The 27,076-nt window shown below is 41.9% G+C and overlaps 1 protein-coding gene across 4 annotated transcripts in view; it reads left to right on the forward strand.

Moving 5' to 3' along the window:
* The window catches only part of SLC25A26 (solute carrier family 25 member 26), an 85,355-nt gene that overhangs the window by 51,418 nt on the left and 6,861 nt on the right, over nucleotides 1-27,076 (forward strand). For 3 of the 4 annotated variants that reach the window (XR_795191.3, XM_010718698.3, XM_003210166.4), the window contains 4 exons: nucleotides 7,506-7,550; nucleotides 17,992-18,061; nucleotides 25,078-25,142; nucleotides 26,580-26,653. Coding sequence is in view for 3 of the 4 variants with exons in the window: in XM_010718698.3 (XP_010717000.1) it covers nucleotides 7,506-7,550; nucleotides 17,992-18,061; nucleotides 25,078-25,142; nucleotides 26,580-26,653 (254 nt within the window). In the remaining variant the exon portion in view is untranslated. The remainder of the gene's footprint in view (nucleotides 1-7,505; nucleotides 7,551-17,991; nucleotides 18,062-25,077; nucleotides 25,143-26,579; nucleotides 26,654-27,076) is intronic. The other variant, XM_010718697.3, reaches the window with a different exon arrangement.

Consider the following 27,076-nt stretch of genomic DNA (forward strand, 5'->3'; position numbering starts at 1 on the left):
TTTTTTTGTAGCTGTTACTCTGAGGACAAGAGTTCCTACGCTGATGTCAGTGCAATTACAGCTGCACTGTTGTCAAGTTTATTTGATCGAATATTTGCTGGATGAAGCAATGCTCTCCCTCCTCTCTGCAGATCCACCTGCCTTATGAATCAGACAAACTGCTTGTGTAATTCCTGGTGCTTCAGTCCTTGTTTCTCACTCAAAATTCTCACTTTGGAAACTGTTGTGTTGTGTGATACTGAAAATCTGGCAGTGATTTCTTCCTATATATATATATTATTTTTGAATTAGATTTTTGTATGTCTGTACTCGGGGAATCTCACCTGATAGTTGCCTCTTATCAGGCACTTTTGTAATGATAATCATGTTAAAAATATTACACGTATGTAAAATGAACATTAAACTATCTTCAGAGTTACGGAACGGAGTGCTTTGCTGTCAGCAACACACAACCAGGTGTGTGTGTGTATGTGTGTACCAAGGTATTTATGTAATAGTTTCTCCAAATGTTCAAGTTTTTCCTCAGAAGACTTTTGCAGAAGTGCTGTGCCCCATGCTCTGGGGTTCTGCTCCTATGGGTTGTTTTTTTTTTTTCATGAGAACAAAGATCAGTCCTTCATGGTCCTAAACTCAATGCATGTGCATGACTTAAAGGCATTACCTACCAATAAATAGGAGATTAGCTGCGGCTTGTATATTTCCTGATCAGTTCAGGTTTTTTCAGATGGCTCATTGTTATCCTGTTTCCTTTAACGATGGGACACTTTAATGAGTTTGCCATCTGACATACATCTGCTTCCTGTTAAACAATACCTTCATTCTTCTAGAGCTGCTAAACTCATCTTTTATCCTACAAGATTTTTATCTGTGCCTTGAAAACAGCATGTACAAATTGATGCTAGCATATTCATTTTCTTGTTGAGGACTTTTTTCCCCTATGCTGTTTTGGAGAAGGAATAGCAAAACGAGTGTCTCCTTTAGTACTTCTTTGTTGGAGGGTGGGAGAACATGGATATTATTTGCCAATTTAGAGCCTACTCAGCCCAATTCATGTTTGAAGTCCAATAAGATCAACTTACGTGCCCTGTGTTATACAATTTCTAATAGTTATTCTGTCTTCCCAGCAAAGGAAGGGGGCTGCAAAAGGGATTTTGAAGGCTGTTAATATTATTTCTTTGAGGAAGGAGCCTTCAATAGCTAGCCGATGGTCTGTCTCACGCGTGTGAAAAGTTAGTGCTCTGTGATCATCAGGCTCTCTTAAATCAATCCATCTTGCATTGAGTTTGTGCATCTGCCTCAGTGCTTCTCTTTTTTTCCATGTGCTGGGAACATGCAGTTATGCCAGATCTCTGGCTGTGTCTTTCTCCTTCCCTAATCAACATTGGCCTCTCCAGAACAGTCTTTTTTTTTTTTTTGTTACCATCAGACTTTTTTTTTCTTGTGGAGGGAAAACTGGATAGAATTTTCTTTTTATAAAAACTTATGTACTTTTTTGTCTCTCCAGAGTGCCCTTTTTGTGTTGCTCTTATAACAAGTGTGCAGTGCTGCTTAAAAGAAAATCTGATTGTATGGGAAGTTTTGTCATATAGCTCTATAAGGCATCACTGAATAATGGCTTGTAACCATATAAAGTGACCCAGTTGGGGACTCAATGTGTTTGTCTCAGAATAGGCCAGGTGTGAGTGGAACTACTTTGTTTTTAGAGCTGGAGAGCCAGAGGAAGCGAGGTGCCAATATTAATTAGAGGTATAGTAGGTGGTTGAATCAGAATAATGATTATAATTCAGGAATTTTGTATTTCTTCCCATTGAGGGCTCACAGCTAAGCAGGGTTAATGTTGTTTGCCTGAAAATGAGAGAACTGCAGTCTACCTCAGGTCGCTGCTGGTTCATCAACTGCAGCCTTTGTTTCAATGACACCCTTGGCTCTGCTGGGTCTGAAGTTTGTAAATGCTGTTCCTTTGCCCTTCCAGTGTATCACAGCAACATGTGCAGCCCAAAGAGTTGTGAATAATTCTTGCAAATGGAGTTTGAGAGCTTTACCTCTGATTTCCCCCAGGGCACCCACCACTCTTTGGTTTGTGCGGTTTCATAGGAAAATGTTGTGTGTGGAAATCATGTTCTGCTTTTTCTCTTTGAGGAGTGCAAGTAAGAGAAGATCTTCTCTGGTCACTTTTCTAGCAGTGGTGTCATTTGCTTGAAGACTTTTGTTTCTCTTTGCATCCGTGTTTATTAACAGAGCCCTCCACCATTTACTTAGCTGATAACATTGTTGTTCTTTCACTATGCTGGCTCGTTTCATCTCTCAGAGCTACAGGAACAGAGCTGATGGCTCTGACAGCCTTTCATTCGCATTGGGATTACAAATTACCTTCATTAGGTTCCTTGTGGAGTCTGCAATTTATCAAGAAGGGTTTGGAAAGCAGTATTCGTTGAAGGTTTGCAAGGAAAGAAGTTGACTTCATCAGCTTCATGACACTCCTGAAGATGGCTACATTGAGCTCCTCTGTGTCTTCGCCTCCAGGCAGCCCTACAGAATGCTGCGGGTCTTTGTGCCATGCTGTATGTAGCCATGCCAATTGCTATGGTCTCTGACATGGCCAAAGGAGGGGCTTACCTTATTTCGTGCTATCTTCTCAAGTTTGTTATGGGAAAAGTGTATTTCTAGTTGAAATACCGGTTTATCATAGTCCAGATGTACTGGGCAAGTAAGCGTGTGAAGAATTATAAGAGAAGACAAGATCCAGAGGTTGACTTGCTGTGATTATTTGTTGAAATTTGTTGGTGTTGACTTCTGTGAGCAGACAAGGTTATTTTACTCATCTGTAACCTGCTTAAAAAAAAAAAAAAAAGAAAACTAGATTAAAAAAGAAAAAAAGGGATGTAGAAAGGACTTAAGTAAATGAAAAATTGATCTGAAATTTGCAGTTTATGTATCCTTGAAAAATATTTTGTTTCCTACTCAGAAATGGGTTGTTGTTACCATTATTTTCTTTGCAATTGCAGTGGGATAGCTGCAGGCTGGCGTGTGCAGCTCAGACACTGTGGTGCAGCACTCCTAATAAATGCAGGGTTCAGCAGTGATAGCATCTCTATGAGCCTCGTAAAAGTGCTCGCGAGTGACGAATTAGGTGCAAGTCTGAGAACTGTTCAGTGGTGACTGCAGAACTTTCTCCCTGAGACGAGCAGATGTTCTTGCCATTGCCTTTGTGCTATCAGCACTGCCCAAATCCTCTTCGTAACTGCTGATTTTTCTCCTGTCCCTGTTAATATAGGGAACAGTGTAGGCATTGGTGAGAGAAATTGGTGAGAATCTGGGACAGAGGTGCAGTTTCCCAGGGATTTTAAGAAAACAGGTGAGCCTGCTTCCTCCTCTGGCTGCTTATGCCAGTGTCTCCTCCAGTATTTACTCTAACATTTGTAAAAACAGATAGCTCTTCTGGAGAGCAAGGCCCTGCTGAACTGGAGGCAGAGAAAACCTGAATAAACAAACATGTGCCGCAGATTAGTGAGAACATCTGTAGTTTTTATATTGTTTTGAGAATGCATACTGCATAGTTGTTCATTTCTTACGATTTTCTTGTTTCTCTCTTTCTCTGTTTTCTTGTTTTTAAATATATTGCTAATAAAGATTGGAGGTAGAAAGCACAGCTGGACTCTGCATGACATGCCACTGTTTAATTTCTAGCTCGGAGGATGGGAAGAAGAGTAGTTTTATTGTATCCTAGAAGAGAATAAAGCCACATGCAAATTCCAACCATGGACATCTGTTTCCTCTTTATGTGAAAGAATTCTCATATTTTGCAGGGAATCCCAGTTTTGAAGGGGCTAATGAGGTTTTTTCTTCTTTTCATTCCTTCCCCTCCACCCTCAACTTTCTTTTCACTGCCCAGCCTTCAGCATTCTCTCCCTGCTCTCTGGCTGCTGTGTTTCCTAGTGGACGATGTCAGCTTGCGATTGAGCATCAGATACTGAATGGGGGAATTCTAAATTCTATAAAATGTCGTGGTTTAGTTACAAAGAGCATTACCAATTCTCTGTATTGATGCATTTCTATGGTGCTGTTTTTAAGTTCCTCCTTAAATTTCTCGTATTTTATCAAGCAGTATTTAGTGGGATTTCTTTTGCTCTGTGAAATCTTAAGTACTTGCAGGCAGGTTGGTATTTTTTTTAGAAGTGGACATCTGTGTATCTGTTGCTCTGGCTGTGACATGTAAATCTTTCTAAAAGTAACTTACTAAAAAATAATCTTAGAAAACCGTTTGTATCAGAGGAATTAAGTGAATCTATAAAATTACGAATCTGCAACATTAATTACATTAAGTTAGCTATCGAGTGCTAAGGAACACCAGGACCAGAGCAACTGACAATTTCACTAACCTATAAAACACTTCAGAAGAATGATTTACAGCTGTTTGGGAGCTTGAAGCATTTTTATTTTTTTCTGGTGTATGATTTGACTCTGCTGAACAAACAGCGAGGTTATATAACATTAGGCCAGACATGAGAACTGGTACTCTCTTGTCTATTTTATATTAACGTCGAATCAGATGTTGGTGGAGCTCGCCAGGGTTTCATATTTGTTGGCAGAAAGCTACCCACATGTGTGGACCACATTTTTATTGTTGCCTTAGCCTATTTCAGGCATAAATATCGCTGCCTGGCAGGGTGTGATTCTGTTCATTGCTGAAAAGCTTTTCTTTTAAAAAGCAGAATGTGAAAAGGAATCAAATGACAAATGCTGTAGATGTTCAAATTAAGAAGCGTCTCAAAATGAGATTTTATCACGTGTGTCGTGGTAGAGGAATAGCAAAAAGGCATCCGAAGGCTTTTTCATAGTTGGGTTAGTTACCCTTGTAGAGCTGTTTCTTTTTGCATACATTAATGCTACTTCTGGGTGTGGGCTGTTTAGTCTGGCTTCTTAGGGAAACGAGCCTTATGCAAACAGAGTGTATGCTGACCCAAACACCCTGCGGTGTGCACGGCCCACGGCTGCTTCCTGCCCAGTAGGATGCATTGGCCGCAGAAATGTGGCCAAAAGGCACGTGAATTTCAGTTCCTTTGGGTTTCTTGAAGATAGGCGTGTGAGGGGAGAACAGAGGCGATGGTGGAGTTTGGGAGAAGGCTTGCAATATGAACTGTTCAATGATGTGCTGGAATAGATGTTGAGAGAGAAACGGTGAAGGTCCCAGTCCCAGGAAGTTCACTGAACCCGGCTTGTGAATTATTTGGCTTCAGAGAATCTGATGACAAAAACAATACTGCAGGAAGCCAGGCTCCCTTTAGTTCTACTCCCCATGAAATTGCTTGTGTGGGTTTTGTTTGTTAAGATGCTGTCAAATGAGCTGGACTAGAGACTTTGACCCCCAAGAAATACAGAACATCTCTTGCTAGGATCTTGATGGAGGCAGAGGTCTGTCTTTGCTTGTGATTTTTTCTTGGTTGCTTATTTTTGCAAGTTTTCAAATTCTACTGAAGTGTGATTTATGAATGTTGAGGTGCTTATCCTTCAGGCAGCTTAGGGTGGAGCCCTGTGGCTGTCTGGATCCCACTGACCTGCCTCTGAAACCTTCCCAGGCGTTCTGGAAGCCTGAATGTAACAGCCGCTTATGGGGAAGGGGGGAACTGGTCATTCTTGTCCAGGTCTGATCCCCCTGCTGGGACATGGAAGGCAAGCACCATTAACGCTGAAAATCAAACAGCAGTCGTGAAGAACTTCCCTTTGGTTGGAATGCTTCTGGCTAATGATGGAGATAAAAGAGGGCTTCCTGTCAAAAGCTTCCCTTGTCTTATTAATAGCTGCGTAATTTTACCACTCATTCAAAGCAAAACTTTGAGACAGCATTTGAAAGCTTGTTTTGTTTGGAGTGCAGCTGGATATAGAGCGTTTCCTTTTCTCTTCTTTAACAAATTTGAAGCAAATGTAGTGGGTATTGTTTCTCTTTTTTCTATTTTTTGGCCTATGTAACAGAGTATTCTCTTTTCATTTTACATTGCAAAGAAATCATGCCATTTAACTCGAATTCAACAATGATGTAGCAGCATGTGGATATACATACATCTTCTCATAAATATATTACCAGACATTACTGTCAAATAGCTGGACTTTTTCACCCAGTATTAAAAATGAAATTTAATTGCTCCAGTTGAGTTTCAAGGCTCTGATAAATAAGAACTATGCCTGACCTTTCTTGTGGGGCTTTGGGATGCCACCAGGGATACTGCTCATCGTTCAAGATGACAAACTTCCTCTGAGATTTCAGTTTGTCAGCTCAATGTACAGCAATGACATTGATTTCTTCTCACTGCCATTTCCTGCCTGAATAGATAACAAATTTTCTCTGGCAGGTGTCTGTCAAGCTTAGTTTTGCCTGGCAGATTAACTTAATAGACTCATTTATTAATCATTAGTTGCAACACAGTGAAGGAGACAATACTCTTCAACTCTTGTGATGTTGAATAGATGTACTGTTTTGGATTCCTTTGTGTAGCTTGAATTTAGATTTAATAAGCTGCTCGTATCTCTACAGTGAATGTTTTTAACCTGATATTACTGATGTTAAAAATACCATCATTTATGTATTAACTGAGTCTGATCCATTTTGACTGTCTGCTACTTTTCATGGCAAAAGGTGCTTAAGTGCCTTCTGAGACAAGCAAAATGGTGCAGAAAAGACAAAACCTAAATAAAGGAGAAAGCTAACTCAACATGCATCATTTTTGGGGAAGGGAGAGATGTGGAGGCACCTCTCAGAGCCTGCAGAGCTGAGGGAGCAGTATGTTTGGTTTTTTTCCTCTGTGTTGAGTTAGTCCCAAAGCATTTACTGGGGCAAAGCTGTAAATGCACAGGCACTGCAGAAGGAATGAGGGGGAGAGATGCAAGCTGTTGGGCAGAAGAACCTTTTATTACAGCTGATGAGAAGTGAAACGTGGAGCTTTCCCCTTGGGTCTTGGTTGGGTTTGTAGCTCTTCACTATCTGCTTGGAATTCTCAAGAGAGCTTGTTAATGTGAGGTCAGTGAGAGATGCTCCAAAAAGTTTCTCTCTGCAGCTGGTGCCCGACCTGCCAAGCCCTGGGCAGCTGGGCAGAGCATGACTGTTTGCAGCTCCATCTGAGTGCACATTAGTGAAGGTGTCTTTCTGACAGGCCGTGTTCCTGGCCTTGGCAGCACGTTGCTTGAGGCATCCTTATGGCTTTTTTGGCGGAGCATCCAACCGAGAATGTCCCTGCACTAGATCATACTGCTTATTGCTCTTCTAGGCCACCCTGGTTACAATACATTAACCTCTCAGCAGGAAACGTGATAAACAAAGTAGAGCTGCTTTAGTGAAACCAGTCGGTTAATGGTAGAGTACATAAAGTATCCTTAAAGATTTGTAAATGTAGTAAGCTGCAGTTCACTAAGTGAACAATAACTGTTACTAATTTGGCTGACTGCGGAACATGCCAACCTAATTTGCTTTTGTAACATTATGTTGTTGTTTTTCTCTATTCCCGCCTCACCAGATTCCCTTCTCTCTGGTACAGTTTCCCCTCTGGGAGTTCTTAAAGGTAAGTCCTCTTTTGTTATAGAAATGTAAGTTATACAGCTCACAAAGGCTTTCCATGGTAACTTGTCTAACTTGATTATCACAATTATGGGCACAAGGATCAATAAGTGGGTACTGACCTACCTGTGCATGTGAAGATCATTTGCTTAGATATTTGAAAAGCAACAGGGAGCATCTCACCATCGAGATGTGGCATGCAGTCTAAATTCTAGTCCCCAGCATGCCAGAAATCTTATCTGCTGCTCTGACTGTTTTTATTGATTGAAATAGGGTGGGAACCATCTGTGTTGTGTGATTTATTTTATTCTGGTTTATTTTTTATTTTATTTCAACTTTTTTTAGCATTTTGCTCTTCGAGGTAACAGGAAATTGCAAATGATACAGAGAAGACTGATTGAGCCTGTTTTTGTGAACAGGGAGAGACTCAGTACATCGCTGATGTGCTGTTTTGATTGGCTGTGTATACATTATTTCAGAGGTCATTTAAAGAAGGTATCAGTTGGATGATAGTTTAATAGTGCAGTCTTTCAGAATGATGCACTGTTCTCCCCCCAGCTGGTTGCTTTGTTTATCATGGACAGAGTCATGGTCTATTTTTCTGAGCACAGAGCTGAATTTGAAGTGTAGTTTCCCTGCCCCTCTGTTTTTCCTTTAAATGGTAATGATGGTATGGTCCTCACTGCAGGAGGATGAAGCAGAGATGGGGTTTTTTAGTGCTTCGAGATCCTGGGTTGGAAGCATAGAAAATTATTGCAGATTGTGAAAAGCAGTGTAGCAACATCAGGTATCATTTATAATAGGGGAACTGAAAAGAGAGTAATGTTCTTCTTGTTAAGGGTACTGAGCTTCCGAGAGAGCTTGACACTGAGACCCAAACTGGGAAGAAGTTCTGGGAAGGATGGGAGCCGGTGATGATGTTCCTTGCCCCTTGATGCTTCTATTTAGGAAGGAGGGCTTATGTTCTCAGTCTGTGCTTATTTGGGAGCTCCTGCTTCGTGTCAGTACCTCGAGTTGCTCTTGGGACGGAGCCCACAGTGGGAACGTTTGCATATAGAAGTTTCAGGGAAGCAGATGTGGAGAGGACTCTATGGGTAGGAGGAGCACAAAAGACATCAAGACCTTTCCTGCAGCTGTTTCTGCAGGTGCTTGGTGAGCTCTGGGCATTGTTCCCTGATGCAGGGCAGCTCTGGCTGCCTTATTAGGAATCTGTTCCTCAGCTAGTGTCTCAGAATCACTTTCTGTAAGCTCCTTGCAGCACTGCTGGCATAAGCTGCTAATGGTTAGTGAAGTTGGGAGCAAGAGGAGGCAGTGTTTAGAGAGAAAAAGTGCAGTGTTCTCTCCCAAACCACATAAAACAGCGACATCACGCAGTTGTTTTCAGAATGCAGAGTTGGTTTAACCAATGTGCACATAGCTGTAGCAGTAAAATGTATTGTTTAAGTGTCTGCTTTGAAGGAGACAGTTTGAAAACAGCTAGCTACCAAAGTGAGTCACTTAAATGGGAGACATCATGCTTAATCTAAAGAGGTCAGTGCAGGCCTGAAGAGAAACAAAGCCAGGTTAGTTTGTTGTGCTGCAATATATTCTCTATATATTCTTCTGCCCATAGAACCAGGAGCAGAAATCTGCAAAAATCAATCTTGCATGCTTCAGTCATTTTGGCTTAGCATGCTTCAGTCATTTTGGCTTAGCATGCTTCAGTCATTTTGGCTTAGCACGTGGAGAGAGCTCAAGGTTTGTCACATCAAAGCCAGCAAGCAGTGAGGGCAGAATACATTTTGTTCACCTGAATTAAGCTCTTAAAAAAAAATTACCGTGACAGTAAAACAAAGGAGAAAAATCATTATGGCCCCATAAGCTGGTGGGATCAGCTGGTAGCATCAATAGCAGTGTGATTCAGTGCAGGGCTTCTCGTGGGTGCTTTGAAGGGAGCATGAAGAAGCAGTAATTAAGAAGCATGAGGAGCAAGGAGGAGGAATAGAAGCATGAAGAACAAGAGAAAAATGGTGCAAAATGTAAATACACAGGGGCTGACTGAAGACGGTGTCTGAGGGACTTCTCTCACTGCATCAGTGGGGTTACTTTGGAAAGTAAGTGGAGTAAGGAGTAGTTGGGTATGATGTGTGTGGATCATTACAGAGGAACACGCAACAAGTGCCGCAGCTGAATGATTTTAAAAACCATTAGAGCAAAGTCGTACAAGCTGATGGATAATAAGCTCAATCTTACAATTCCCCAAACAAGCTGATTAGCATAAAAATAATGAAAAATAGCTTTCCACTATAAAGAAAAGTTAGCACGTGGAAGGAGAACATCCTTCATAAAGTGCTCTGCATCTAGCAGCACAGTGTTAAGCTTAAAGAAGCCTAATAAGGCCTGGTAGTAGGCAGCAATTAGGTGGTGCTGTATCCCATTTTCTATATCTGCTTTGCTTTAAGCTGCAATGGTTATTCTTTATGCTTCCAGTTGGCCTTAGCCACATAGTATACATGCAGTTTTCTTTTGTCTGTGAATGTGGACCAGCTGTCCTCTGTGAGAGTTAACTTGCATGCCATGCAATGGTTTAAAGGTAGAAAAAAAAAAGAGATCTCTGTACAGATCACAAAACTGAGGTTGGTTACACTGTTGGTGCTGACAAGGCAGTATTGCAGAAATTAAATTAAAATTAGCAAGGAATAGATGTTGCTTCAAACACAAGTTTGCTTCCAGTAATTCAGGTGAACACACAATTTAGAAACAATAGACAATTAATCTTAGTACTTGATTTGCTCAGATGTCTCTAGCAATGTGGAGTTCATGCTTTCTGTATTGCTTTCTAATCTACTCTGTTAGGTGTTTTATTCAGTACTTCTAACCATCATGTCTGAGCATCTACCAACAGCACATTATCACTTGTTCCATATTGCATTTAAATACATATTTTCTCTTTATTGAGACCTGAGAAAAATGACAACTGTAGTTTCTGTGTGGGGGATACTACAGAAATGTGGAGCATCAGGTTTGTTTGTTTTTGTGCTTTCCAACAAAATAGGGTTTAAAAACAAAGCAGCAGAATAGAGCACTGCTGGCTAGTTTTCAGCCCAGCAACATCTTGTCAAAAAAGCCTGCTATTTATGGCTGAGTGGAAATGATCAGCTCCCTAGGAGAACAGTGCTGTGTGTAAGATAAACCCTTCTCAGGTGGAATGAGGCTCAGCCCTCTTGGGTTTTATGTTTCTGCATCTTGGCTGCACTTCAGAGCCACTAAGAAATTGCTCCAACGCAGCTGTAAATGAAGAATGCTCTCTTTATAGACCTAATGTATTGTCTGAAGAGAAGGGTCTGGTGGTCAGTGAAGAGGGAAGGAACAGACAGGACAGAAATACATAGGTCTTAAATGAGTGGACTGGGAAAATAAGTTTCTATTTCTTCCTTTGGTTTTGTTTTAATGAGAGAAAACAGACCTAATATCCTGGGAATCTTTTGTTTTTCATCAGGCACATCCAGAGATGAGACATTTGCATGTTGCTAAGACTTCATAACATCGAGGTCAGGCTGACTTCACACTATCATCTGCATGTGCCAGAGAACCCTGGCAGACAGCAGCCCCCAAGGAGAGCTGTCACAGCCTGTGCTGCTCCACTGCCCTGGGATCTGTGGGGCACATGCAGTGACTGCTGAATGTGGCCAGGATTTCCCTTTTAGTCTCTGTGCTGCTCAGCACCCAAAGCTCTGAGACTTTCTGCAGCTATGGTGAACTCCTGTTTTTTGACACTGACTTTTGCCTTAGGACAGTTTTTTCAAATCTGTAATCTTGCACATTGGCAGGTGTTCTACAGAACCGTGTTGCACCTTGAGAGGCAGCAGTGAGAGAGGGAGCTGCAGCGCATGGGCAGATCTCTTTTGTGGGGTTTTGTAATGGCTATGCTGGTATGTGATTGCAAACTAAGTTCCTGAACAAGTAGAGGAATGCTTGGATGGCTTCAGGCAAAGAGAACTGTTTGCGAAGTACACACAGACACATTTCCACCCTGTGAAATAAATGGGGCCTGACAATGAAGAGAATGGGGAGAGTCCATCCATTCCTATGAATCTGAGTGGTAGCAGAAGAGTGGTTGGGTCAGAACAGTTTTTGTGTTGTTCCTAAACTGCTTTTTGCCCCTGTGATGGACAAGGTCCCTTGTTTCTGTCCAGGTTCAGCTCTCTCCAGGCACAAGGCACTTGTGTTGGGAGTGAGCAAAGCTCGGGAATTCTGCTGATGGACTGGATTATCTATCTGAGTGAAGGCAGAGGTAGATGTGCTTCAGAGAGCTCAAATCTGGTTCTCAGTGAACAGGTCAGGTTGTGAGGTTGGGCTCAGTCCTGCTTATAGCTGTCAGTGCAGGCAGACCTCAGAGCAAGCTGTGTGCAGGGACTGCTCAGTGGGTTTCTGTGGGGCAAGGGCCGGTTGGAGCTTCATTGCACCTGATCTTTAAAGTTGATAAGAAGGAGAAATGTACAGAATGCTTCTACCCTGGCAGCTCGTAGAATGCTTCTACCTCAGCAGTAAGACGTGTTTATAACTCGACCATTGAAACAATAAACTGCATGCTATTTCCCTCCTAAAATTTATAATCAAATCTGGTGCTGTTTAACAGAATCAGTAGAAAATAGAGGAATGTAGTCAAACTGGGCCCAAAATGGTTTTCCCTGCTCTGCAGGTAGGTGACAGCTTTCCATTTTTTCCTGGAGGAGTAGTTGAGTGTTTCTTTTCTGCTGCATTCAGCTGCATGTAGGTCAAGAGTAAATGAAACCAGGCCCAACTTTAAACCCATTTCCTTGCAGGCAATGTAGTAAGTGTTCTACCATGCCTCTCTTGCTCTTTGAGTAACGATCGGGCTGATTTAGGGATTAAGTCCTAATCATTAAATAACACTAACGTGTCTGCCATTTGCTTAGGTGCTGTATCAGGAAAACAGATGCTCCACAGCAGCATTTCAAGGCGTGATGTAATTTGCAGCCAGTGCTGCGTGTGCATGCCATAAGCATAACGGCTGCATTTTTCTCACAAAAGAACAATGTCCCCAACAGCTGTTCAGCAAACAGCCCTCGCTTTATTAGTGTCACAATAAGTGTCATTCACACAGTCTTTAAGCAAAGTCGAAGGAATGCTCTACGCCATCTGCACCAAAAAGGAAGAAACAAATGCAGTCCTTACAGCACTGCAGACACGTTTGAGAAACTGGCATGGCCTTGGATCATCAATGCAGCCTTTAAAACAGCAGAAGTAAAACAGACCCATGTAGTCTGTAGATACAGAGCCAGATTGTGATGCTCTTGGTTGTGCCTATACCACAAGGAGCTCTCTAGAAATCTCCAAGCTTGCCAGTGACATTTAGTAGAATATAGAAATGATCGGTGCAGAGGGCTCACCTCTTGACTCGGGTGCTTTTTCTTGTTGAAGAATCTTAAAAGAAGCTTGTATTCTTCCATGCAATGTATTCACACAAGTCTGTGTGAATACACCTATTTACTAGCAGGTAGTAGCAGTGTGTATGCTCAAGGAAAGCAGGCCTAGCTTTGAAGTGATTTCTTAGAACTGTGTTTTCCTTCCCAGACACGTATAAGGCCCTTTGTGCCATGGAAACTGAGTGTGGCTGCCGTATTATGTTCTGCCTTGCCATGGGAACAGTGTTTCGAAGACATTTTCTTTAACCAGGCTTTTAGCACATCCATTTTGATTTACATCCAAATGGGTCACAGACATCAATGCAGTATTATATAGAGGGGGAAAAAGGGAATGAAACGCTTTTAACATGAAAAATATGCTGTTGCATGTAGGCCAACTTTTGTTCTCTTTCTCTCGATTTATCTGGGATTTGGGTGGGTTTAATTCTAGGGCCAAAATCAGTACTGGCTTAAGAGAGCATAGCTCCACTAGTGTGAAAAGCATCTCAACGTTTTTGTCAACAGTAAACTTACTTCACTGAATTTTTCCCATGTTTGAGCTTGCATGTTTCCTGCATGATAATGTGCACATGTACTGCACACATGTTGCACATATGCACATAAAAATTCACTGGGAACAACATTTGCCTCTGTGCTTTTTGACTTCGTCTAGAAATTGCAATCTGCTTATGAAATTTTTGCTTCTCCTGTAGTTAATGTGCCATGCATTTGTAAGGATCAGCCATGCAGAATACCACATTGTGAATAAAAATAAAATACCTAATAGCAAAGGCAAGCATGGACATATCTTTTTTTCCCTCAGACTGCAAGAATGTATATATCTACAAATCAGTGTGAGATGCATAGAAATACTACAGGTACTTATCATTGGAGGGAGCTGTAGTATTTTCTCAGCTTCATGCCTCAAATGTGGAGTGTATCGTGAGATCTGCTTACCTGTTGGTGACTGAAGAGTAGTAAGGTCAAAGCAGAGGTGTCCCATTGTCTGCACTGCCTCTGGCAGCATTTGGGATATTGTTCCGGTCATCAGGTTTGAGAGAGAAACGTGAGTGTTGTGCTGTCCCAGTATTCCCATAATGTAGGTGTCCTGAGTATAGACCAAGACCTGATGGTGCTGTGAACAGAAAGCTGGGAGATGATCTCTGCCCAGAACTTTTACCATGAATGTATGGCAGCTATGACAAACACACAGGTAAGGAGTTCTTTGAATGAATAAGAAGTTATTGGGCCATCTTGAGGCCAGGTGTCCTCAACATGCAAACAGCCTTCTCAGTGCTGCACGTCCGTGGGCACTATATATAACTCCTCCTGGATTTAAAGGAGATTGTAAAGTTTTCTTTCCTTTTTTTTTTCTTTTTTTTTCTTTTTTTTGATTGAAAGGCCTTTGATGCATCCTAAGAGGGACTTTCCCAGTGCACCCTTTGCTCAGCAAAATGCGGTGTCCAGATGTGATTATATTCTCAGTATAAAAAAATCCTAATGTTTGAGGTGAGAAATAGAGGATACTGTCCTCTGGGAGAGTATGAAATGGAATCATTAGGAAGAAATTAAGGCACTGCTCGCAAATAAAACTGGACCTTTCTCTGCAAACATTATCCCTGGGAATAATTGGAGATCTGCATTCAGGCTTCCTGCTGGGTCCAGTCCCTGGAGGACACAGCTGCTGTATTGCTTTACATGGTGCGGCAATGCACAGGGAGATTTACATATATATCACATAAAAGTGTTTACAAAAAAATTAGCATGTGATTGAGCTGGGAAGCTGCAGAGGGCCCCAACTGTATGAGTTTCCATGCACTTCAGCCAGAAGATTTATTTCCAATTTGTTATTCATAAGGGAAGAGAGAGAGATTGGGATGGGGTCCTTTGAAGTGGAAAACAAAGTCTTCTATTCAGCCTTCAGCTTAATAGAATACACATGACACAGGCTTGGCATGGCGGCCTGCTTTCATGTAATGTGCTTGTTGTCATTTTGCTTTCCTAGGCTGTGAATGCTAGTGGGAATGGGTACTGCTCTGGAAAAGTCTCTATCTCCTGCTGCCTTCCGCAGGAGATGCGCAGTGCGAGCAGGTAGGAGCTGAGTGGCAGTGGTGAAACCAGGCTAATCGGATTGTTGCCATTGTGTTGCTAACAGTCCCCGGTTTGGGTTTTGCAGTGGAAGAGCGTATCTAGTAAAATTAGAATCACTGCAAGGCTTACACGTGAACTTCTGCCTGGACTTGGCTTCTTTGGAGGCCGGGAGCTCTGACCGCACTCTTGTGTTGTGGCAGTAATGAGCAATTCCATCAGAAGTCAATGATTTCATATAGGTGAACAAGGCATGTATTTCCTTTCAGGAACAAGGACCTATTTTTTCAGTGATGCTATTATTACCCATGTCTGCAGCCTGTCATAGCTTCTTTGCATTGCACTGTATTAGTAGTACTGAAACCACACTTCGTGCAGCACGTGGACAAGTGTTTTTTGAAGACATTACCAGCCCTGTAAGGCCCTCTCAGTGATTGGGTCTGTGGGCTGTGAGAGAAACCACGTGTGACCTTCAGCACATCAGCCCAGCCCGCAGTGCAAGCGTGCTAAGGAAGAATTTGGAGCAAGATCCTGCCAGGCCTCTTGGTTCCTTTCGGCTTCCCTCTCTCTCCTCGCTTCTCTCTTGCTCTTCTGCATATTCAGGTTTGGAGCTGTGAGTGAATCACCGAAATCAGAGATGGAAAGAAATGCATGAAGTCATCTCATCCTGCCTTTGCCAATGCAGGATTATTCCCCACAGTACAGTGTTGAGTGCCTTCTCCAGTCTATTTTTAAATGACTCAGAGGAGAGGGCTTTCCTCTCCTCCCTGGGGAGGCTGGCTCTGCTATTCAGTAGACCTCACTCTTGGGGAATTTTCTTCCTGTTCTCCAGTTCTCCTTTACCCTAGTTTAATTGAACTGTCTCAGGCTCCACCCTTCTAAATAATTTTCCATATTACGTGACACTTGCAAATACCTGTTGTCAATTTGTGGGCATGATGGATGAGAATTCATCACGGTTTGTACAGACCTGTAACAGGAGGCCAGACGTTATCAGAAACTAGATTTCAGATTTAGAAGCCAATTAATAAGAATGACATGTAGAACTGTTTCAGAAACACCGTTGATGCAGAAATCCATCATGACTGAGTATAGGCTGGGCTTCTGAATGTCTGCATTAATATGTTTGTTTTCTTCTTAGTCTTCCAACAGATCTTGTGGTCTTTGCATAGCTGAAGTAACTGTTGCGAGTTCTCAGGTTGAATTGTAGATGTATATGCGTTTGAAAAACTTTTAATTAAAAAAGGCAGTACTATTTTTGTCAAGGGGCCGCAGCAGTTAGATTTCTAAGCCTTGACTTTCAGATTGAGGTTGCTTAAGCTCCTTAAGTATTATGAGAAGGGTTTTGAAGATGGGATTTATGCTTTGACAATGCCAAGATGTTTTGGAGCAGTGCTCTTTGTCTTATGATGGAGCATGCATCCTTCATCCAGCAGGACTGACTTGCAAGAAAGTTGCATGTCCGAAGAGTGTAAGTTATTCCAGAAAAGCATCTTATGTGTTTGAAGAATTATGATTCCCTATTTATTTATTTATAAGATGAAAATCATTTTCTGCTGTGGTTGACAGAAGAATAGAAACACATTCTGAAAACACCAGGAAAAAGAATGACTAGCATTAAAGAGGCTGAAATCCCTTTAGTGTTTTCGTAAAGCAGAGCTGCAGCTATTTAGCTGTGGCAGGATACCAAACAACATTGTGGCTGGCCATTGTTGCTTGAACAGTTTGATTTTTAAAACATTCAGCTGAAATATAACCACCAGCCAAGTTGGAAGAAGCGAGTCACAAAGACAGCATGTTAAATCAAGAGTCAGCAAATGAGGGAAATGAGTTCCTGTGCCCCAGTGGAGTGTGGCTGCATAGCAGAGCAGGAGCCTGAGAGCAATATCTCAGCTTAGCCTAGCTATCGGGTTGCTTTCAAGAAAATTTTATAGTGTAGAAATAATACAGCTTTAAAAGGAGTGAGATGGTGCTGTAGTTATAAAATAAAATTATTGATTTCTCTGCAGTAGGCCTCAGAAGGGCCATGGATCCTCTCCTTTCTGCTAAGCAGCATTCCTGAGCTCATAAAACAGAAATCTCTCCTCCTAAGAACATCCAATGTTAAGCATTTCAAAAGATGGGATAGGGATGATGAGGGGGGTGGAGGAGGACAGAACAGTGACTATAGCTGGCAGAATAAAAACCCACCCAAGCAAGCTTTGGCCTTTGCTGCTGATACCAATCAGAGTCATCAAGCTGTGTGTTTGACCTGATTCTAAAAAACAAGCACTAAGAAGACACAGTTCTTGTTGGCGTTTTAGAATGTGCATGTTTACGTGAGAGTTTAATGGGTTGGAGCATGGTGTGTGGGAGCAGTGGCAAGGAGAAGAGTGTGTGGTCCCTAATGACGCCAAGTGAAAAACAGACACACCTGCTTCTGAATATAATGGGAGCGATAAGAGTAATTTTCTTAATGATGGTTTCTTTTGGGAGCACAAGGGGAAGGGTTGGTTTAAGAAGTGAAGGGGAGCAAACAATTCGTATCACGCTGGACCAGGGACTGCTCATCTTACATGGGAGTGCTGGATGGATCTGGGCTGAGCTGGTGCTGCTGCCTGCATGCTGCCCCCCTTCACGCAGTGTTTTGCTTTGCATGGTTTTATCTGCCAAAAAGAAAATAAATTCACAAAATATTTGCAAGGTTACATGGCCACAGGCTTAAATACATACATATGAAATCCTTGAAAGCAATTTGCTTCAAGCCGCCCTCCGTTCCAGACGTCTTTCTCACTCCATCTGCTCGTTCAAGTACACAAGTTCCTTGGGAAAAATCACTTATTACATCACTGAAAAATGCCACAAAAATAGCTTTTCGCTTAAGTTCCCATCCTTGGAGTTAACTCGCGTGGGGATCAGATAGATTCAAACATTTAATAACTTTTTATTTTCCTTTCTCTTTAAACACAGGATCTCTGGTCATGGAAGCAGGGTCACGTGGTGGATTCTTGGCAGTCAGCAGTCTGTGGAGCTTTTGCAGGTGCAAAGGATTATATGTTATACTGGGAAAGACTAAAGAAGAAAAGGAAAAATGTGCAAATCTATTAAGTATAGCAGAACAACATTCCTTTGTAATTCAAGTTTGTTTAGAAGAAAATGGATCCAGTTGTTATTTGGAAGTAGGAAAGTCAGCAAAGGAAAGAGCAGGGAAAAAAAAGACCGACTCAAACAGGGTGTCTGTTTGAAAGACAACCAATTTGTTTTTGACAAATTTCTGTTATTTAAAATCCAGGGGCCTGTCAGTCAGGCTTTGCGATTATTTCCAAGTTGATTTGTAAAATCCTCATCCAGGAGGAACTTTGCTTGGGTGCGGGCTTGTGCAGCTGTCTGCTCCGAGCGCTTCCCCAGGGCTTTAAGTGATTGCAGTGAGAGGCCATGATTCACCATTCATGTGACAGCTTTGACAGCCATGTAGATTAACTAGAGTCAGGAGAGCAGAGGCTAGCACTGCACAGCCTGGAGGCAAAAGCCTTCCGCAGCAAAAAAAAACGGAGGGTGAAACATCTGGGCAATCTCCAGACACTAGAACAAGAATAAAGAGTGGCAGAATACAATACTGCACTATTTATTACCAAACAAGCCAGAAGTTAATTGAATTCTTCAGTAGGCTTCTTGCTTGATTTTAGACTACTGTAGTTATTTAAAAAAATGAAAATAAAAATCAATTAATGACTCATCAGTATAGCGGACAAGTTAGAGGGAGGAGAGGCTTAACTGTCTTAATAGAAAAACAGGTTAGTAGTTCAGAGATGGATACCCAGAGCTTTTCCCCAAGGAATTAAAATATGTTTTGAGATTCTAAACCAGTGACACAGTATGTGGAAAAAATAAATGCTGTTTAAACATAAATTATAGCATTTCTTGAAATAGAGATTATCAAAAGCAAAGCTTGTTCTTTGATGACTTGTAAAATCAGAGCTGTTACACTTTATGTAATTTTTAAAAATAAACTCTCTTATGGGAATTGAAATATTAATAGCAACAGAATTCCAGCAGTGTCTGAGGCTTCCTTTTGGTAGGCACTGTAACAACACAGCTGAGAAGAGAGGGTTGATGGCTCTGAGTGCACTCAGTTTAGAAGACCAGGCATGCACGCAATGAGGGGAATAGTTTGAGTAGAACTGATTCAATTTGAGGCGGAGGAGGTATTTTAGGCAACCTGTTATGTGTCCAGCTGTATTTTCTATGTTTATTTGATGTGAAAAGTTTTTATTCTGCTTAAAATTTGGTCTGCTTTTGGGTTTTACACTGACTTAATCAGCACAAACAAAATGAGAGCAGTTGAAGCAGATGGTTCATTTTGTTTTGAAACCAAACAAGCTATCAGGCTAAAAATGCTTTAAAATGCAATCTGGGTCTCTGCAGGTGTGATAGGAGATCATTAATTTAACAGTGTTGATTTCTTTACAGTCAGATTGATACAAAAACTGTGTTCAGGCACGTTCAGAGAGCTGGAAAGGTTATCTGATTTACCCAAGGCTTTGTGGAGTAATTTCCTGAAGTCCAATTTGGTGCCTCAGTTGGAAACTTAGCCTGGTGCCTCTGTTTCCTTCCGTCTATGTCTTGATTCTGGCCAGTTGTGCTTGAACTTGCTACTGTTTGATGGATATTTGATAGTATGTGCTCACTTTCCAGTGGAAACATGCAGAAGGAGCTTCCAGAGGCACAATCGTGCATGGGTGCTTCAGTGCCCTTGGCGTGCACTGGGAGACCTGACACCTCAAGGGGACACCAGGTCTTGAAGCAGCACAGAGAGTTCCAGGTTCATGTTCAATGAGACAGTTCATAAGCTCTATTCCCAAAGCAGGAATCTTTGGAAAACTGGAGTCCCCTTTTGTAGATTGTGATGAAACCGGTGATGATGTATTCTGTGGTTGACCTTGCAGCTTCAGTTCCTCCAGCCTGGTTTTCCTTTTTTGTTCTTTCTTTCCTCGTTCTTCCCTTTTCACTAGCAACATTTTAAACTCCCTGTCTGAAATGTGTCCTTTGAGAGCCTGCTTCAAAACTCACAAGGTTAAACTGGCTTTGGGTCAGAACCTTACCTTTCGTTCCCTCCCTCTGCAGACACTCAACAGGCAGAATCTGCATTGGACTAAACCAGCCCTGCATCCATTCTGTTTTACTGAACATATTTAGCTCCATTACTGAATGGAGGAGGTGGAAAAATAATTTCCTGCTTTCTGAAGTTTCTATTCCACATTAAAAACGATTAACTACCTGCTTACAGCTTCAAATGAGGGAAGAAAAACCAGACCAAACATTTTATCCCTTTTTTTTTCCCCACCCTAAGCAAAAATTGAAATGCCACAAGCGCCCTGTGAAGAAAATAAGATGTATTTATGCATTTGAATGGGTTTAAATCATCACATTATAAACCTCCAATGGAGAAGATTATCCAAAATCCTGCTTTTAAATGCAAAGATGCTATCAAATGCCACCATGGTAGTTGTGGGTTAGAGAAGTCACACAGACGTGCTTTTCTCCCGTGTTCCTTGCTTGAATTCAATACTTGCTAAAAATATGTCAGAGGTCCTGAGGGGCAGGGTAATAAGCTGAAACAAACTGAATGAGAGGTCCTCTTTGGCTTCCCTTTATGGTGAGCACACACATATATGCGTGTGTCTGAATGTGTTGGTTAGCTCCTAGCTACGTCGTAATTGATTGTTTGGCAAAGACAGAACAAAGAGTAACAATATATTGAATTCCATCCCCAGTGCCTGTGAAATAACAGAGATTTCAGCCAAAGTGCTGTGAGAGGCCCCGACTCTTGTTGAGCACACATGTGTAGGATGTATGTATGCTATCCATGGGCTTTTTATAGAAACGTAATAGGCATGAACATAAATATCAGATATTTAGAATCTTCTCTGTCTCATCTGTTAATGATTTAATCCCCAGAGGCCTTGACCAGCTTTCTCATCATCTCTGGTGTATTAACTAGAGGAGACACTTGGAGCAGTCAGGGACTGAGAGAAGGAGGTATGTGAGCAAGCAGTGGGGAGGAACTCAAGAGTAGGTCTGTATTATAGAGTGTCCCAGAAGAGTCCTGTGTGGGTTTCTGGTGCCCTCCACAGATTTGGGCTGGTGGCAAGGAAATTCTGCCTGTGGGTATTGACCTTTGTTAGGAAAGCAAAGCACTGCCCTGCAACAGTGATACTGCTCCTGTTTGTCAGAGCACCAGAGTGCTCATTTAGTGTGAAAACTGCCCCTATTAAAGATGCTTCCTTTTTCTCCCAGAGTTTAAAAAAATAAAAATAAAGAATGACTTAACATTAATAATTTGTGCTCTGTTTTGACAGAGTCACAGAGAATGGAGGTACAAGCCTAGTGAATAATAAAAGCACTAATGACACCTTTTTGCACATTAACAGGAGGGACTTCCCATCACTTTTGTTTTGATCTAATTGGCTCTGACAAGATTACACACTGTGTGTGAAAGCCTCCTCAACTGTATAGCTCTGAATAAATTTCTGAGTAGTTTTCAAGATCTCCCTTCACTGTTTGCCTGGACCATGCTTCTAAATCCAGACCAGTTCAATCACTGGAAGAGCAGTGCTTCTCCTCCTGGTACTTCTGCTGAGGTCACTTTGCTGTGCCACTGGCAGGTGTTATCCCTGCAGTAGTAAATGACTAGAATCAACTTCTTAAAAATTAACCTAATATCAATAAAATACATCTTCAAATCAAGAACTGCTTCCTTACCACTAGGACCTAGAGTTATGTCTTGTTTTCAAATGAAGTACTTCATTCTGTTCTGATGCTTCTCAATTTCTATTTGCATATGTCCGCTAAGAACGATAGGAAATGTCAGCACAAACCTAGAGGATTATCTTGAAGTCTTCAAGACTTTTTATTCTTATTGCCAAGTGAAGGTAAACTGCTCTCTGCTTGGCCTCAGAACAGTGGATGTCTGTCTCTAGCACTTCCATCAAGACCTGGTCAACGGAGAAGTGTGAGTAGCAGGGGGATTTTCTGTTTAACACCCTGCACTAGGTAAATTTTAGGCTGTTTAGTTGACATGTGTGAATATACAGTGTCCATTGTAACTTCTTGGGAGACAGGTAATGAATTTTCCAGTAGCATGAACTTTCCTTTTCCCAACAGAGGTGTTTGTTGCCCTACTAGAAGCGTTAACAAGCCAAGAGCCTTTTCCTGTGTGCAGATCTATCTTTATGCTACTTGCTGAGCTCAAGCCAGTGACAGATCCTTCTAAGGGCAAGGGATAAAAGGAACCTTCTCAATGAGTGAGTTGGTAAGTCAGTCCACTGGTCTGGTCCCAGGCCACTCTGGAGGTGCCTTTTCTCTTTGGTAGCTCTACAGAGACAGAAGGATCACGAGCATGAGGTTGGATGCATCTGGGCCTTTCCTTTCCCCCTCACACTACAGTACCTTATTTTTTCTGACTGTTGGACAGATATTATCAGCTGTGTGTGACAGCTCTTGGAGTTGTGAGATAGCCGTGCAGTATTGTTGATGAGGTCACTCTAAAATTACCTTGGTTAATTAGGGTTAAGGCTGAAGCATGTTCATTTTGTCGGACTTATTGCCCACCATAAAATGTTGTTCCCTACAAATGTTAACTTTAATCTTGTGTTTTTGTTAAACATATGCAAACTTGCATTTAATTTATCCTGCTGTTGTGCTTGTGAAGCATTTTATTGTTGCTGTTGTCTTTCTAAATTGACTGGTAAATCTGTACCAAATACTTTCCAGTGATGGAAAAAGAAACACTGAAAAGTTAATAACCAAGGAGTCTGCAAGATCCAGATGTTAGCTGGGGAAAAAATGAAAACCAATCAGTCTAGATTAAACTGTTTAGATAAGAGTGTTTTGGAACGTTGTATCAGAATGAATTGTGTTTGTTCAAAATGCTGTCAACTGAGTTCGATCCTGCCAATAAGGAATTGTTAGGAATGATTGCTTAAAAAAATTAACAGACTCCAATAAAGAAAGTAAGTTTGCCTTACTACAGTGCTACCATCACCTCTACAGCTCAGTGCTGTATTGAGATCTTTGCTTCATACATATCCAACAGCCATGTGATTCACTGTTCAATTGTATCTTGATTTGTGGGCAAAGGAAGAACTTCCACATCCAGACTTGTAAATCCACCATTTTCCGTGGAGATTATTTTTATTACTCTAAAAATACATCGCTGACACGAGCACCAAGTTTCTTACCCAGCCGTTCTCTCAAAACCTTTGGGGTCATTTAGTCAAAAACTGGCTCACAATGAAAAGATTTTTGACCTTAAAGAAGGTCCAGGAATGGGCTGGAATTTACTTTAACTTGCTCATAGTTTCTGCTTTGGCTTCTTGAGTGCAACCCGTTTTTCTGCTTTTTAGTGAGAAGTCACTGCTAGAAAACTTCCGGCAGAGTGAAGCTGATGGGCTGACCTTATGTGAGCAGAAGCTGCTGCTCGAAACGGGGCGTTCATTAACTCTGCTTCCCTGCTATTCTTGTTGGAGATCCAAGGGATTGCGCGCTTGCCTTACTGCACACCCTGAATTATCATGGGACCTTCCTTAATTAGCTGTGAGGAGTCATTACAGGGTGCCAGCTGGCCAGCCCCTGTCTGACAGAAAGCAGGGCTTTAATGTGTTCCAGCTGCGGTGGCTGTGAGAGGTGCAGGTAAAATCACCATCCACCTGGGGAGCTGACATTTTTTTCATTACTTGTCAGATTTTAGAAGAAATGTTTTCTCCCTTTCCATCCCAAGAAAAGAAAAGATCAATTTTTCTACATTCCAGAAAACTTGGAGCAAAAAATAACTTATTTTTAGCTTATTCCCTGGGTGCTGTGTAGGCTTCAGCCTTTGGAGTCACTTTTTTCCTCGCTGTAGCAGATAGTTTATCCAAGCTCCAGAGGAGCGAGATTAAAAAAAAAACAAAACAAAACCAAAGGGAACACAGAGGACAGATTTCAGAACAAGTCTTTCTTCCCTCCTTTCCTTTTCTTTCTTCACTTACTGCTGTGCTGCTCCAGCGTTTTAGAAGCTTCCTTCACTTTGGCTCTTCCTCAGCATGAATTACTTGCTTAGAATACTGTGAATAGAGGAGGCAGAGAGAAATCAGTTAATTTTAGGATGGTGAAATAAGGCAAAGGGAATAAGAGCCCGGGAGAAAAAGCAGCAAAGCTGGTCTCTGGGTAGTGCAAGAGGCCAGTCTGTAGCCACAGTGTTAAAATGTGGAGAAATAGACACACATTTGTGGGTGAGACGTGCACATGGATAAGCTTAAGATTTCTGGCTTTTGGGACGAAAGCCACAGCTGAGCTGGCTGCTCTGAGTGAAAGTAATGAGCTCCAAGGGTGAAGTTTGGGAGTGATTAGGGAGAATAAAACTGCCTGTGAGAAGATGACACTTGTGGCAGCAGACTTCTGATAATTTCCAACAGTTTCACATTCTCGTTTTCCAAATTTGAGCTGATTTTCATTGGAAATGAGCTCCATCCCAAACTCTGGCTTGTCTTCTTTCCCTGGAAGCAGAATCTCAGGTCTAACAGTTGAAGTTCAGATCCAGTCTGTCTCTGTGTTTCAGATGCAGAACATCTTCCCTCTCTTTCTAAAATGTCAATGCTTGGACTTTAATTCTCAAGGTAGAGCACGACATGACGTGCTTATTTTGCCTTCTCTGCTCATGAGCAAGCAGGTTTTTCCTTTCATGCTTGCCTGTAGTTATTGAAAGTGGAGTCTGTTATTGCTAAGGCCTTTGTATATTCTTCATATGCGTCCAAATTGAGAGGACACCAATCTCAGCAGGGATGCTTGAGTGTAAGGTTAATAGCACAGAACTGTTATTCCTTAAGCCAACATACAGGAATAAAACACTCTGTATGTGGACCTTTGACAAATGTACCTGGACTCTGACATGAGGAAACACGCTGTAGGCGTTAATAACGAAGCAGTGTTGACCACAACTATGAGAATTATAGGTAGTATGGCATTCATATTTAACCAACAATGTCTCACTTGTGTTTGGTATTTTAATTTGCTCAGGTGGATTTGCAGCTGCAGTTACCACACCTCTCGATGTAGCGAAGACGAGAATTATGCTGGCAAAGGTAAGAGTGGGAAATACCAGCAGACATGCAGATGAATGGCAGGGGTAGTTTCAGAGTGTCTCAGTGGCCATTACAGAATGAAATTCAAAGCATATTAATAATGACTTCTGCTCTTCTCATTGAAGACAGGATTAGATTTGAAGAGGCACTGCGTGCAGAACTAATGAAACTGTGTTCTGTTCCTCGAGTTATTCTTCTAGTCTTTTCCCAAAGTAGCTGTTTGAGAAGGTGCTGCAGTTCTGGTGGACCCCAGACTTGCTGAGGCTCATGCAGTGATGCCCAAAGTTAAACATCCCAACAGGGATTTATTCCTCTGTTGTTCTGATAGTGGTTTCTGTGTGTGTGGTTTTTGAGGAGGGCTTGACACTAGATTTTCATCCCACGTTTTTAAACCACAGAGATCACGATGACTTAGTTCTGCCATCCAAGGCAGAAGGAAAATGGCTTGTAAGATTAGTATGTTTAGTGAGCAGTTAAAGTGCTAATAAATCTAGTATTCCCATCGTTCTCACTGATCCAGAGCAGAGCTACGCAAGCCACATAGCGTAAAGCCTGGTGTTCCTAAAGCCTTTCCCTGCCCTGAAAAGAGCTGTTATGTTGGCAAAGGTCAGGCATCCTGGAATTTGTGAGGATTGTTTTTACCCTATGGCTCATATCTTTCAGTAAAGGGATGTCTATTCTTGTTGGCATGCACCTCCTCAGCTGAGTCATGTGCATCTGTGCTCACCATGTGTTGTTGTACCTCTCATTGCTGGGTGTTGTTCCTGATGCAGCTTCTTTGCCTTTGGACAGCGTTAATGATAAAGCTCTAGGAAATGGATTTCATTTGTCTGTTACTGTCCTCAGCAACCAGGTCAGCATTGGCAAGGGAATGGTGGTGCTTTGAAATGTTCTGAGACCATTAGTCATCTCACACTAACTAGATCACACATGTAATTTAATTGCCTGTAGTCCTGGTGTTTGTCCTCTGTTTTTCACTCAAGGTAATTTTCCCATTCAAAACACTGCTCATGTTTTTAAACATTGTTGGTAATTAGTATTTCTTAAATTAATCTCCAGGCTGCTATTGTTTGAGTCTGAAGCCAGTGAGTAACAAAGTCACTTGTTGTCACTTTAAGAGTGTATTTTTATTAATATTGTTCAGAGTCAGTTGCTGAATGTGGAGCAGAGTGTAGTGCAGAGGAGACTGGAGCCCCTACTCAGTAATTAGCCAGCTCTGTGACCTTGGGGTGATTGTTTTGTTCTTCTGTGCCTACATTTCCCCTTCTGTCCTCTGCCTCATTCCCAGAGACAATGAGCTTTTACTTCTGTTGGAGTAAGGAGGTCATTAGGACCTCTGTAATTGCTGTAAGGTAGTGCTAATGAGGGACTGGGTGCTTAATAAATAACTAAATCTCTCTGGCAACAGTTTTTGATCCTCTCTCTCTTTTGGTGCAGGCTGGTTCCACCACTGCTAGCGGAAATGTTCTGGCTGCCCTTGGTGGCATCTGGAGGACACAAGGACTGCCAGGGTAAGGATGTGCTGAAGAAGCACAGCTCAAGTGTATCTGTGTGCCTGGGGTGGGCCAGGAGGGGGGACAGTGGCCTGCTTGCGTTCGAATGGTGTCATACAAAAAAGTTTTTTAATTGTTGAGTGCATGGCCAGGGAGCAGCTCTCAGGTAGGTAAGAACAACTGTTCTATGTCAGAATGAAGGTCTCTCCAGTCTAGTGATGGATCTTTAGCATTGGCTAGGAGCAGTGGCCAAGGAAGACAACCAAAGTGATGTTACTGGGTGTGTTTCCTTGGGTCCACGTCTTAGGTTAGCTCCAGACTTCTGAGCTGAAAATGACTCTGTGTTAAAGAGCCTGTGATGGACTTACCTCCATGAATGTGAATGTTTGTGTTATGGATCCATTTAAACTTTGGTCATGCACGGAGTTTTGTGGCATTAGT

Source organism: Meleagris gallopavo, chromosome 14, assembly GCF_000146605.3.
Source record: "Meleagris gallopavo isolate NT-WF06-2002-E0010 breed Aviagen turkey brand Nicholas breeding stock chromosome 14, Turkey_5.1, whole genome shotgun sequence".
NCBI lineage: Eukaryota > Metazoa > Chordata > Aves > Galliformes > Phasianidae > Meleagris > Meleagris gallopavo.